The sequence below is a fragment of the Nicotiana attenuata genome, chromosome 2 (assembly GCF_001879085.1).
Source record: "Nicotiana attenuata strain UT chromosome 2, NIATTr2, whole genome shotgun sequence".
NCBI lineage: Eukaryota > Viridiplantae > Streptophyta > Magnoliopsida > Solanales > Solanaceae > Nicotiana > Nicotiana attenuata.
The window spans coordinates 70,133,307-70,147,113 of NC_031990.1; the positions used below are offsets into that span (position 1 = coordinate 70,133,307).

At 40.2% G+C, this 13,807-nt stretch overlaps 1 protein-coding gene across 2 annotated transcripts in view; it reads left to right on the forward strand.

Moving 5' to 3' along the window:
• LOC109212195 overlaps window positions 10,237-13,807 on the forward strand; it is an 8,233-nt gene continuing 4,662 nt past the window's right edge. For both annotated transcript variants that reach the window (XM_019375830.1, XM_019375824.1), the window contains exon 1: window positions 10,237-12,866. In XM_019375830.1, the coding sequence (XP_019231375.1) occupies window positions 10,544-12,866 (2,323 nt within the window). In that variant the 5' untranslated portion in view covers window positions 10,237-10,543. The remainder of the gene's footprint in view (window positions 12,867-13,807) is intronic.

A 13,807-nucleotide genomic window follows, 5' to 3' on the forward strand; every position in this document is an offset into this window, starting at 1 on the left:
GCATATGCGGTATGTTGTGGAGGATCGAGATTTGCGTGTATGAGGTTTCAGTTCAGTTCTGAAAGGAAGTTCATAACACTCTTAGGCAACGGGTAGCCTCAGATGATTAAGGAAATGGTATTGTTATTTGGAAGTGATTTGACGAGAGTATAGGTTTCAGAAAAAGGGTAATGTGATTAAGTTGATAGCACTTCAGTAGTATTGCGGCAACTTCTTTTAGATCGACTGGTGATATTCAGGTTTGTTTGGGGGCACAGGGAAATTTGAGAGTATCTAACGTGGAATGATTGGGTATTAGAGGTGTGGCATATATTCGAACGGCGAAATTTGGGATAGGATATGGTGATTCATGTGCCATATGGACGTGGAGACGGAAGTTCTCATATTCAGGCTATGTTGTGATTGTAGATCGTGTGTATCAGCACTGTTTAGTGACTACCGAGATTTGGAGGCCCGAGTGGATCTTTCTTTGCTTGGTATGTTAGGTTTTGGATATGATATTGGGGTGTAGACTGGTTGTTTTCGTGTTGTGTTATTCTGGACTATTGCGATAGGATGGCGCGGATGGCTATGTCGGGAAATGCCACGGATTGAGTGGCGATGTTCGCCGTATTTATGTCCTAGTGGGGATTTTTATATTTCAAAGACCTAGCGGACGGCTGGGAAGGATTGCCTTTCTTATTTGGGGTCTTGTGAGTGAGTGTTCTATCTTGAGTCGGCTTGGTTGGCTCCGAATGGCATTGTTGAGGGAGGTATTGACTCAACCGTTATTGAGCTTATCAGTGATCTGNACGACTCTAAGTAGACGCTCGTGACTGGTTGACACCCCGATTAGGGCTGTGTCGGGTTTGTGCTTCTGTTAGTTATATCATTTAAATCATATTTAAAATTGCTTATTAATGTTTAACTATTTTTGAAAAGACGAGATGGATTAGTTGGCTGGCCTCGTCTTCACGAGAGGCACCATCAGGACCAGTGCGGGGGTTTGGATCGTGACAAGTTGGCATCAGAGCCTAGGTTACTAGGTCTCACGAGTCATGAGCGAGTTTAGTAGAGTCTCGCGGATCGGTACAGAGACCTTTGTATTTATCCTCGAGAGGCTTCAGAACCTTTAGGAAAACTTCACATTCTTGAATTCTTATCGTGCGTCCTTGATTCAGCTTGAAGAGAAACTCTTGAAATTCCTTCCACGCGTTTGTATGTGCGCATGAGCGCTCAGCATCAGATGTGCCTTGATGGCTTGTGATTCCCTGATTGAGAGACGAGATATAATCTCTGTGAGTTTATGTTGGGCCAGTCTGGAGGACTTGAGGCCGGATCTTTGTCTATGGCTTGAGCACCGAGGTGCTGATTGTGTGAACACGTGGTTCCAAACTTATATGTTCTGTATTGCCCTATTAGTGGAAGTGGCGGTTGGATAACCATGTGATGAGTATGTTAGTACTGCGAGATGTATCTATGTAACTTGGAAGTGTCGAGGAAGATCTGCTGGATGATAGGTGAACTATTAAGTGTATGATTTCAATTGTGAGTGGATGCGTAGCTCCGAGTTATGGGCGCGTGAAGAATCTTTTCAAGTCTCCTAGTTGGGAGTAAAGTAAATTGCATGTTGCGGTATGAGATCAGACTCAGAAAGACTAAGTAACTGTGGAATGTGTATGACGGTGGAAGGTATGCGGAAATGTTATATTGAGGCGAAGCAGGTGGGTTATTCCCTGCGGAGTGTTCCGAAGTGGTGTGATCCTTATGTGTATGTTAGAAGATCTCATGGGTAATGGAAGGGTACGAGTTGAAATTTGACATTTCGGATTTCTTAAGAGAGTAGGCTTAACTGTTGCGGGGATGAATGCGAGTTTTGCAGAAGATTTACAGTACTGGATGACCTGTGTTTTCACAACTTATAAATGAGTTGAGTTTAATCTCACTATGTTATTGTGACATCAATAGGGTAAAAGTGTTATGAGTTATTGAGGGTATTTTTACCTACGGCTTCGAGCCAAGTAGGGGAGTCGGCTGTGAGTAGTTGATTGCACGGTTAGGTGCTATGCTGGTTCCAGTTTGAGGCGTGAGGGTGAATCAGTTATGACTTGTGGGAATTGAGACCGAGGATGTTGACGAAGGTTATATTATGCTTCATAGGGTAAGGAAATCACAGGATGTCTTAAGTTGTTGTTGGTAGAGAATGCTCAGCGCATAGAGCACTAAGTTGCTTGGGTGTACTAGAATGAGGATTTCATTTTTGCGGTATCGGAGTGCCAAAGAGGCACGGGTGGTTCTGTTCGTTAGGTCAGGTAATTTGCAGTTTGAGTAAGAGTGAATGACTTTCGAGAATGGTTCCAATGTGTTCAAGATTCTGCAGGAAATAATCGGGCATTTTAAAGTTGCATGCATGGTTAGAAACTGTATTTTCATTGGAAGAGGTTCAGATTTGTGGTATTTCTAGATTAATTATGGGGTTCTATGTATCAGTATCAGGAAAGTAAAGGTAACGGATTCGGATTCGCAGGAGGTTCTTCAGATTAAAGTATTCGGGAGCATGATGTTTCTGGTAATATTTGAGAGAGTATTCAGCGGCTTATGGGTCCTAGACAGTGTGGTCTTGTGCTTGGGTCTCGTGTAGTGAGCCTGGGATTTAGAGATTGTGGTACTACAACAAGAGGGAGCATCAAGTTGAAAATGAATCAGAAGGAAATTCAGATAGATGGAATGGTTTGATAGTAGACCGAATCGGTATGGTAAGGATATGATCAATTCTTTGTATGTGTTCGAGGTAATGGGTTCTTACAGGTATTTTGCAACAATGCTCATGAGCTTTGATGGCTTGTTTAGCTTGGTCTAGTTAGAAGGATTCAGTCCTGGCAGTTTAATTGTGCAAACGGAATTGGGAGAGTTCTTGTTGATTTCTACCGTGGCTGGAGCGGTGCATTTTCTACGAATATGAGAGGTATGGGATGTGTAATGATTTTTCTTCTAGTTGGGATCAATGGAAGTTCTTGACTAGTTGAGTGCGTAGATGTCTGTGGCTCGGAAGAGAGATAAAAGTTTTCCTGTTATCCTTGGATGGTGTGGCATATGCGGTATGTTGTGGAGGATCAAGATTTGCGTGTATGAGATTTCAGTTCAGTTCTGAAAGGAAGTTCATAACGCTCTTAGGAAGCGGGCAGCCTCAGATGATTGAGGAAATGGTAATGTTATTTGGAAGTGATTTAACGAGAGTATAGGTTTCAGGAAAAGGGTGATGTGATTAAGTTGATAGCACTTCGGTAGTATTGCGACACCTTCTTTTAGATCGATTGGTGATATTCAGGTTTGTTTGGGGGCACGGGGGAATTTGAGAGTATCTAACGTGGAATGATTGGGTATTAGAGGTGTGGCATATATTCGGACGGCGAAATTTGGGATAGGATATGGTGATTCATGTGCCGTATGGATGTGGAGACGGAAGTTCTCATATTTAGGCTATGTTGTGATTGTAGATCGTGTGTATCAGCACTGTTTAGTGACTACCGAGATTTGGAGGCCTGAGTGGATCTTTCTTTGCTTGGTATGTTAGGTTTTGGATATGATATTAGGGTGTGGACTGGTTGTTTCCGTGTTGTGTTATTTTGGACTATTGCGATAGGATGACGCGGATGGCTATGTCGGGAAATGCCACGGATTGAGTGGCGATGTTTGCCGGATTATGTCCTAGTGGGAATTTTTATATTTGGAAGACCTAGCGGACGGCTGGGAAGGATTGCCTTTCTTATTTGGGGTCTTGTGAGTGAGTGTTCTATCTTGAGTCGGCTTGGTTGGCTCCGAATGGCATTGTTGAGGGAGGTATTGATTCGACCGTTATTGAGCTTATCAGTGATCTGGGGAGATCTATGAGTTACCTTTCTGTGTTGCGAGATGCTAGGATTTGTTGGTTATAGGCACACATGGTGCGGTTCAATTGGGGTCTCTTAGTGGAATTCGAGCGGGAAGAGAATTGAGCGATGCTTGGTGAACAGCGTATCGTTTATGTCCTATCGAGTTGCGTGGCATATGTTATTTGTTGCACCGTGGGTGTAATGATTTGCTTTGGTTCCAGACATCAACTTGTGCGTGGCTGTCGATTTTTGAGCATAGTGACTTGAGGTGTTTCATGTGTAACAGTGTTTGGATGGGATCGCGCATTGTAGCGAGGCTACGTGGAAATATGACCTTTCGGGGTAGATTCATGTGTTCTATTTCTATGATGTGTGACGGGGTCTCAGCTTCGTGTTGTGATGGTACTGATGAGCTTGAGATACAGCTCTTTCGTCTGGGGTCATTTTCATGATTTGAGGATATTCAGACCGTTTCTTATTGGTGCGCGAATTATGTAAGTTGTGGCTTAGGCCTGCATTGATGTGTCATGTCACCAGAGAGGTGTATTGGATTCAAGGTGATCGTTGGGGTCATTAATGAATACGAACGGATTTGATTTTAGCTTGTTGGAAGGATAATATCGAGGTTCGGCTCGGAAATCTGTTGTGGTATTAGCCAAAAGGGAAGTGACTTCATGAATGGTTGACCTGAGAGATGGTTATGGTTTATTGCATGTTTCATGTATCATTAGCAGTATATAGAAGAGTTGGAATAAGACCTTAGTTGATAAGAGGTTTTCTACCAGTATTCGGGTGTTGTGTGCAGCTGCTATGAATAGAAGTTATCGTTTCGAGTGTTTGAGTTATGTGGTATATCATATAATTGCACCTGAGGTTACAGGTATGGGTTATTACAGCTGGTTCGTGCTTATTCTGAATATAGATGTGAGGTTCTGATCTTGTGTATGATTTCGGAAAGTGCAATGTGGTTCTATGATTTATGGGCTAGGCTGGATTGTGTGATTTCAGTTAAAATGTGTTATCGGACCTATATGATATAGGGTGACGTGGGATCACCCCCGGGTATATGCATGGTAAAGTTATTCAGTTACTGGTTGGCTTCTAAAACAACTCTGGGTACGTTCGAGGACGAACGTGTGTTTAAGTGGGGGAGGATGTAACGACCCGACCGGTCGTTTTGAGCTTTTGCACTTCGATCGCCAGTTCTCGGGCATGACTTGCCCTGTGTTATGTATTATGACTAATGTAGATCGTTGGTTTTGGTTTTCAGGAAAATTTGGAATGAATTTGAAAGAACGGTTTCAGTTGAAAGCTTGGAATTTGAAAGGTTTGACCAAGAGTTGACTTATTGGTATACGAGCTCGGATCGGAGTTTTTATGATTTGGTTAGCTTCGCTGGGTGATTTATGACTTAGGAGCGTGATCGGAATTGGTTTTGAAAGTCCGGTGTAAAATTAGGCTTGAATTGGCGAAGTTAGTATTTTGGGGATTTCCGGTTGAAAGGTGAGATTTTAATCCGGGAGTCGGAATGGAATTTCGAGAGTTGATGTAGCTTCGTTATGTGATTTGTGATGTGTGCGCAAAATTTCATGTCATTCGGACGTCGTTTGGTTGGGTTTTTGGTCGAATGCGTGTTTCGAAAGTTTTTGAAAAACTTAGGCTTGAATCCGATGTGTTTTGAGTAATTTGATGTTGTTGGAGGTGTTTTGATGATTGGAACAAGTTTGAATGAGGTTTTGGGATATGTTGGTGCTTTTGGTTGAGGTCCCGATGGCCTCGAGTGAGTTTCGGAGGGTCGATCAGACCATTGTTGGTATTTTGAAGTTGCAGATTTTCTGAAGTTTCTGTTGCAGACTTTTGGCCTTCGCGTTCGCGAGAAGGCTCTCGCGTTCACGAAGGGATGCATGAGGAGGCTATGAATTTTGCCTTCGCGTTCGCGATGTTGGTCCCGCGTCCGCAAAGGGGTGAGGTCCAGAGTGTTTTGCGAACGCGATGTGTTTCCCGCATTCGCGTAGTGTAAATAGAGCAGCTGGGGTCCTGGCCCTTTTGTGTTTCGCGTTCGCGATGGTATGGCAAGCGGAAGCTACGCGTTCGCGTGATGGATACCGCGTTCGCGAAGGTTTAATCGGATCAGGCATCGCGTTCGCATTCTGGTTCGTCGCGTTCGCGTAAGGTAAAAGTTGGTCAATGTAATTTTGTGCTACGCGTTCGCGAGAGTTGGACCGCGTTCGCGATGAAGAAAATCCTGAAGCTGGGCAGAATGTTTTAAAGTCACCTTGTTCGAAATTTTGGGTCTATTTCACCCATGGCTGCTCGTTTTGGAGATTTTTGGAGGAGATGAAAGAGGGATTCAAGAGGAATCGACTTGAGGTAAGAATCTTGGTCTTAAAACTTGATTATATTGTGAAATCCACCTAGAAATTCATGGAAACTAAGCCTAAAATTGAAGAACTAGGGCTTGAGATTTTTGAAATTTGATTTGGGGATTTGAAGGACCATTTGAGGTCGGATTTGAGAAATTTTGGTATGTATGAACTCGTGAGGAGATAAGGAACGTATTGATGTAAAAATTTCTGAGTTTCGAGAAGTGGGCCCGGGGCTCGGGTTTTGCTAATTTCGAGATTTTTGATATTTTTTGATTGTTTTCGATTGGGTATTGTTCCCTTAGCCTATTGTGATGTATTCGCTCTGATTTTGGATAGATTCGACACGCGTGGAGGCCGATTTGAGAGGCAAAGGCGTCGCGAGCTAGAGATTTCGCTGGTTCGAGGTGAGTAATGATTGTAAATGATATCCTAAGGGTTTGAAACCTCGGATTGCACATCGTAGTGCTATATTGAGGTGACTTGCACGCCGGATAGCGAGCGTGGGGTAGAGCACCGTTGAGGGATTGTGACTTGGTCCGTCCCGATTGATGATTTTACCGCGTATTTGACTGAAACTTATTTGTTATTATCATGATTTGGGCTGATTGCCATATTTGGGCTTCGTGCCAATTATCTGAACCCTTCAGGGATTTTTATCACTATTTCCTCACTGTTTTGACGCATTATTTGAACTTAGTCCTGTTGAGATCCACTGTTTTACAAACTCAGCCAATTTTACTCAGATTTGAAACTTAATGATATTTCTAAATGATATTTTTGGGCTGAGAACTACTGTTTTACAAATGCCCGAGGGGCTTGTGATGATTTTCGGACTGAGTGAGGCCGAGGGCCATATGTGAGGATATGCTGAGTGATATAAAGCCGAGGGCCTGAGATACATTTATATGCCACGAGGTGGCTTGAGTGACGTGAGGAGGCTTTCAGGCCTTATGAGTGATGTGAGAAGGCTTTCAGGACTTATGTTGATATAGCGCTTGGGCCGTAAGGGGCCCCTCCGGAGTCTGCACACCCACAGTGAGCGCGGGTACCCATTATGCTGAGTGATTGATACTGAGCCCGAGGGGCTGATACGAGTGTTTCTTAGAGTGAGCCCGAGGGGCTGATATGAGTGACTATGAGGTAGCCCGAGGGGCTGGTACCGCTTTGAGATATTGCCCGAGGGGAGAGCTTTTATGTGCTCATCTTGCATACTTACTTGTCTTTACTTGTTATACTGTGGTATTTGTGCCCGAGGGGCGGATTCTGTGCATATCGGCACTAGCTGTTTTGAAATTATTTCGCAACTGTTGAAAAGACTATTTTCAAAGGAGTTTTAAACTGAGCCAAGATATTTCTAAAGATTTCACAGCTTCACTGTTTTCTCAAAGGATTGTACCCTGCTTCTATATAGCATGTTGGTTGCTTTACGTGATTTCTTACTGATCGGTTGTTATTTACCTTTATTACTCACTGAGTTGGAGTACTCACTTTACTCCCTGCACCTCGTGTGCAGATGCAGGTATTTATTCACCCGGTAGCGGGTTTTGGCTGATCAGTGGCAGAGTTATAGGAGTTAACGAGGTGACTGCCAGCGTTCGCAGCACCGCCTTTCTCTCTTTGTTCACTATTCCGGTTTTGTATATTTTAAGACCTTGTAGTTGGATTTACACTCTAATAGACGTTCGTGACTTGTGACACCCCGGTTAGGGCTGTGTCGGGTTTGTGCTTCCGTTAGTTATATCATTAAATCATGTTTTAATTGCTTATTAATGTTTAATTATTTTGAAAAGACGAGTTGTGTTAGTTGGCTGGCCTCGTCTTCACGAGAGGCGCCATCACGACCTGTGCGGGGGTTTGGGTCGTGACAACCTAGGTTAATATTAAGTCATACTTTTGCTTCAAACTTATCGTTGTCGATCTCCATAACTTGGAAAATTTTGCTCATGAATTCTTCAAATGTAGTCCCATCATTTATAAGGAGAAGCTTTGTTTTATGGTCTAAGTACTTGTAATCTGCTGTCCATTTCCCATCGAATGCGATAACCAAGAAATTTGTGTGCATCCTGTATTTAATGAATCAAATAATTAGATATTTAGATTTACATTGTTAAAAAATAAACTCCAGTATAATAAGCCGGAATTACTTGAATTGTTCATATTAATTAAGCAAATTCCAGCTTATTATACTGGGGTTCCTGGAGTCACACATACTTCCAGTATATTATACTTTCAGTATAATATACGGGAAGTGTCTAAAGTTTATATATTAAATTAACAAAGTCCAGTTTCTTATACTGGTGTTTAATCCTATACCATTTTATTTACAATTTTTATAGTAGTTTGAATAAAAGATACTTCTAGTATAATATATTGGAGTTTTATGAGTTTTTCATATTAATTCATAAAGCTCCAGTATACTATACTTGTGAATGCGTGTTATTATTTGAATCACAGATATTCCCAGTATAATAAGCTGGAAGAAACTTAGATTTTGACATTCATTCAAAAATCTCCAGCATATTATACTAGCGTTATATTGTGTGCCATTTTATTCTGCAGACTTTATTGATTTGACATATAGTAGTTTGAATGAAATATACTTCCAGTGTAATACATTGGAGTGTTTTGAGTTTTGCAAATTAATTCCAAAAGCTCCGCTGTATTATACTTGTGTTTTGTTCATTTTTGGAATCAAGCACTATAAAATTAATTTATTAGATATTTCCAGTATAAACATTCCCAGTATAATAAGCTGGAAAAATCTTAGATTTTGACATTAATTCAAAAATCTCCAGCATATTATACTGGCGTTATATTGTGTGCCATTTTATTCTGCAGACTTTATTGATTTGACATATAGTAGTTTGAATGAAATATACTTCCAGTGTAATACATTGGAGTATTTTGAGTTTTGCAAATTAATTCCCAAACCTCCGCTATATTATACTTGTGTTTTGTTCATTTTTGGAATCAAGCACTGTAAAACTAATTTATTAGATATTTCCAGTATAAAAAGCTGGAAGTATGTCAGGTTTAGATATTAATTTAGAAAGGTCCAGCAAATTATACTGGCGTTATGTTTTGCAAATATTATTTTTTCTGGTTTGGAACAGTGTAGATTTTATTAGTTACGATCTAAATTACAGAAAAGAAGGTATATAATACAATGAAGCAGAGATTAACGCATTGAGAAAATTAGATATTAACACAGATTAAAGCATTAAAATCAAACCAGAAAATTCGAAGAATCAAAAAAAATTTATGATTCTACACACAAATATATTACTTTGAATTTGTCTGGTTTGAATTACAAATAGAAGAATCGAGAATAAATTCAAACAAGATAAATTCAAATAACCAGACAAATATTTGAGAGAGCTTATTTCGATTTCGAGATTCACGCCGCAAGATTGATAGAGCTTAATTCGAAGAAGAATATGATGTTGTAGCCACTAAGTGATCGAAAAATTTATTAAGAGAGCTTAATTCGATTTGCAGATTACCGCCGTAAGTTTGTTCTAAAGAAGAATATAAGGTCAAGTCGCGTAAATTTGATAAACAGCGTAAGCGTATTTTAGTCAACAAATTGTTACCGTGCTAATTCGCGGCTAAATATCGTTGACTTTTGATTATGTGGCTAAATTTGATTGACCAGGCGAAAATTTGGCCATTTTTAGCTAGCGTTTGGCCATAGATTCCCAAATTTGTTTTGAAAAATCTGATTTGAGCGAAGTTTGGTTTGAACATGAAAATATGTTTGGACAAACGTTTTCAAAACATATTTCCCAAATTTATTTTGGAAAAACATGTATGTTATTATTAGTATTTGTAAATATTTGGCCCATTGAGCTGGTTTTGGGATTTGAGATTTGGGATTTTGCCAAAATATAGGCAAAATTTATGGCCAAACATGTATTTGCCAAATAAAACCCAAATTTATTTTGGCAAAATCTATGACCAAACGGGTCCTTAAATTTTCCGCAAAAATAATTACTAACAATATTCGGGGCCCCCAATTTTTGAGTGCCCTAAAACAAGGGCCTCACTTGCTTAACCCTCCAGCCGCCCTTGTTGTAATCTCCGAAGCGGATGCTGCAGTTTCATCTGCCAGTGAAAGTCAACAAAGGAAATCGTCAGTTTGAGCTTGGTATCTCTGAAGATTTTTGTTGACAAGGTAAACTCCAATCTTTTCCAACCTAATCGCTTGGACAGTATAGTTTTGGGTTTGCTTAATTAGAGACCCAATTCATGTTTGGTTGAGCACCTTTAGTACATTGTGAATTTGCTGCACAACTAGTCATCAAGATTGTTGTCAATCCCCAACTCATGCATGAGAAAAGACCCTTACTTGGAGTTGAATGGCAAAACATGGGGAGATATCGTTCTGCCAGATTAAGAAAAAAATGTAAGCATTCTTGGGGTACTCTTGAATCTGTTAAAGAGGCATTCAAAGGCTTTGACTCTAACACGCACGAATATGAGGAACTAGGTATGATCAAGCAAGGGAAAGAATCCTTAATTCATGTAGAATCTTCTAAAGAAACCTCATGTTTAACGGCTAATGTCCATAGCCCAAGATCATCTGATCATTGTAATTATATGGTAGCAAGTGATCCTAAAGCCAGGAGAAGCTTACTTGGAGTCCGCAAGCGGAAAACCGGGAGGTATGGAGCTGTGATTACAGACCCAATTAGGCATAAGAAAGTATGGTTGGGCACCTTTGATACCGCTCAAGAGGCTTCCAAGGCTTATTTGGTGAAGCAATCTGAATTTGCACGACTAGCCAAGGTTAATGGCAAAAGACCCTTAAGCAAAGTCCAAAGGCTAAAATCAGGAAGGTGTCGTTCTTTGCTGAGAGACCCTATTAAGAAAAAGGATGTTTTTTTGGGGAACTTTGATACTGCTGAAGATGCTTCCGAGGTTGATTTCTCTAAGAAGGGCAAGGTAGAGAAACTAGTAATGATTAAAGAAGGGAGCATATCGATAACATGTGAAGAATCTGAGCTTGAATCATCTGCTGTAGCCACATCTGCAGTGACTGGTAATCAGAGTTTGAATCAAACTGACGGGAATAGTAATGAAAGAAGCACTTCCTTCATAAAAAGTCCCTTACTTGTAGTTGAATGGCAAAATATGGGAAGATATTATTCTGTGAGTAAAGACCCTTTTAACAAAAAGAAGATATTGGATACACTTGAATCTGTTGAAGAGCCCGCCAAAGGCTTTTGCTCGAACGTGCAAGAAATGGAGAAGTTAGTAAAGGTAAAGCAAGGTAAAGGACCCGTAATTCATGAAAAATCTTCTAGAGAAACCACGTGCTCAATGGATAATGTTCAAGGTGCAAAATTGTCTGATGGGTGTGATACCGTAAGAGACAATCCTAATGCCACGAGAAGCTTAATTGGAGTCCGCAGGCAGAAAACTGGGAGGTATGGTGCTGTGATCACAGATCCAATCAGGCATAAGAAGGTATGGATCGGCACTTTTGACACTGTTGAAGAAGCTTCGCAAGCTTATTTCTCCAAGAATTGTGAGTTCGAGAAATTAAACCAGGGTAAACAAGGGAACGAACCAAAGAGTTGTGAACAACTTCAGCCTGAATCATCTGATGAGTGTAATAGTGTAACAAGCAATCCTAAAGCCAAGAGAAGCTTACTTGGAGTCCGAAGGCAAAAGAACGGGAGGTATGGTGTTGTGATTACAGACCCAACTAGGCATAAGGAAGTATGGCTGGGCACTTTTGACACCGTTGAAGAAGCTTCAAAAGTTTATTTCTCCAAGAAGTCAGAGTTTGAGAAACTAAATCAGGGAAAACAAGGAAATGAACCAAAGAATTGTGAACAATTTGAACCTGAATCATCTAGTGGAGCATTATCTCCCATGGCTAACGATCAATCCTTAAATACTGCTGGTGTAAGTAGAAATGGAGGAAGCAATTCTCCCAAAACAACACATTTCATTGGGGTTCGCAAGAGAGATTCAGGGAATTATAGTTCTGAGATTACAATTAGCAAGAAAAGAATTTGGTTAGGGACTTACGGTACTGCTGAAGAGGCTTCCCAGGCTTATCAATCTAAGAAGCTCGAGTTTCAGAAACTACTCAAGGCAAAGCAGCAGTGCAATAAGCAAATATCTAGTGCAAGGGAGAAGCAGGATGGAAAAAGGAAATTAGTCAATGTCATGCTAGGACATGAAATTGTAAATCATGAAGAATTTCAGTCCGAATCAGCTGGTGGAGCCTCATCCTCAGGAATTGATGTTCCAATATCAAATTCATCTAATGAAGGAAGTGACCAGGGGATTGATTTTCACAAAATAAGCCACTCCATGGGGGTTCAAAAGAGAAAATCAGGAAAATATATTTCTGAAATTACAAACCCCATTAGTATGGCAAAAATGTTGTTGGGGACTGTAAGCCCTACTGAAGAAGCTTTCCATGCTGATCAGTCTAAGAAATTCGATTTTCAGAGCTCAAAGAATGTTGAGCTGCAAAGCAATCCAACTGATTCTAGTGCAGGGGAGAAGCAAGCAGGTCAAGAGGATGAAGATTTGTGGATGGGACAATGGGTCCAACTTCCAGGTGATAGGGCTGTCAAATTTTCTCTCCAACTAGGCTTACCAATCATTGATAACTATGGATCTCTTTTAGGTGAGTTTAGTAGTTTGGACGATCTCAGTATTTGTTCAAATGAGTATGACAATGAAGCATAACTATGTTTTTCCTAGCTTATAATTTATAAATTTGTAAATAGCAAGAAGACTTTTGGGTAGTTTCCTGTTTTAGGACTTTGTAGAATGTAGATAGTAGAAATATGCAAGCTTCTTGCAATTGTTGGTCTTAGTCAGTTGGATACTGACACATGGTATGTGCATATTAGTACATGAGTAGCCCTGCTATCTTCTTCTCTATGTTAGTTTTGGTTGTTTTTCATGAAATTTCTTATAGTTCTCCAATTAGTTATTTTCATCGTAATGCCTTCGGTGATGCTACTTTGAAAAATTGGACGTTGAAAAGTTCATCAAGTCTACTTACTTTCAACTACAGAAAACGGTATAACAAATGCAGGCAAAAATAATCTCATATAAATTGTAGTTCTGAATTAAGATGTTAGACTTGTTTTGCACAGTACTCGTACAATATGAAATTGCATATGAGTATGTTATTGTTGCCATAGTGTCCTTCAATCATAGAGAGAGAGGAAGAATAGAGTGAAATTGAATGAAAGGCTTAAAGGATGCCCAAAATAAAGAAATAAAAAAAGAGGGGGATAAAATACATAAAGTAATCAGATTTGTTCAACATATGCCATAAACGGATCACAACTTAGTTTCCCTACTTTCTTAATGTAGCCCATTATAGTGCCAAGATTAGGGATAAAATGGTGCCAAACGAATGCCATTTGTTGTAAATTAATTATAAGTTAGACACCAATTATTGTCCTGCAAGATAGCAGGTCATATTTGTACTCCATTTTATTCAGCTCAAATCCAGTAACTGTCTGATCACTATTGTTCAATTGATTCGCTGTTCATTTTTTCCCTTAAAACCCATTTTCGAACAATTCTTGCGTTAATGCTTTGGGAGTGGGG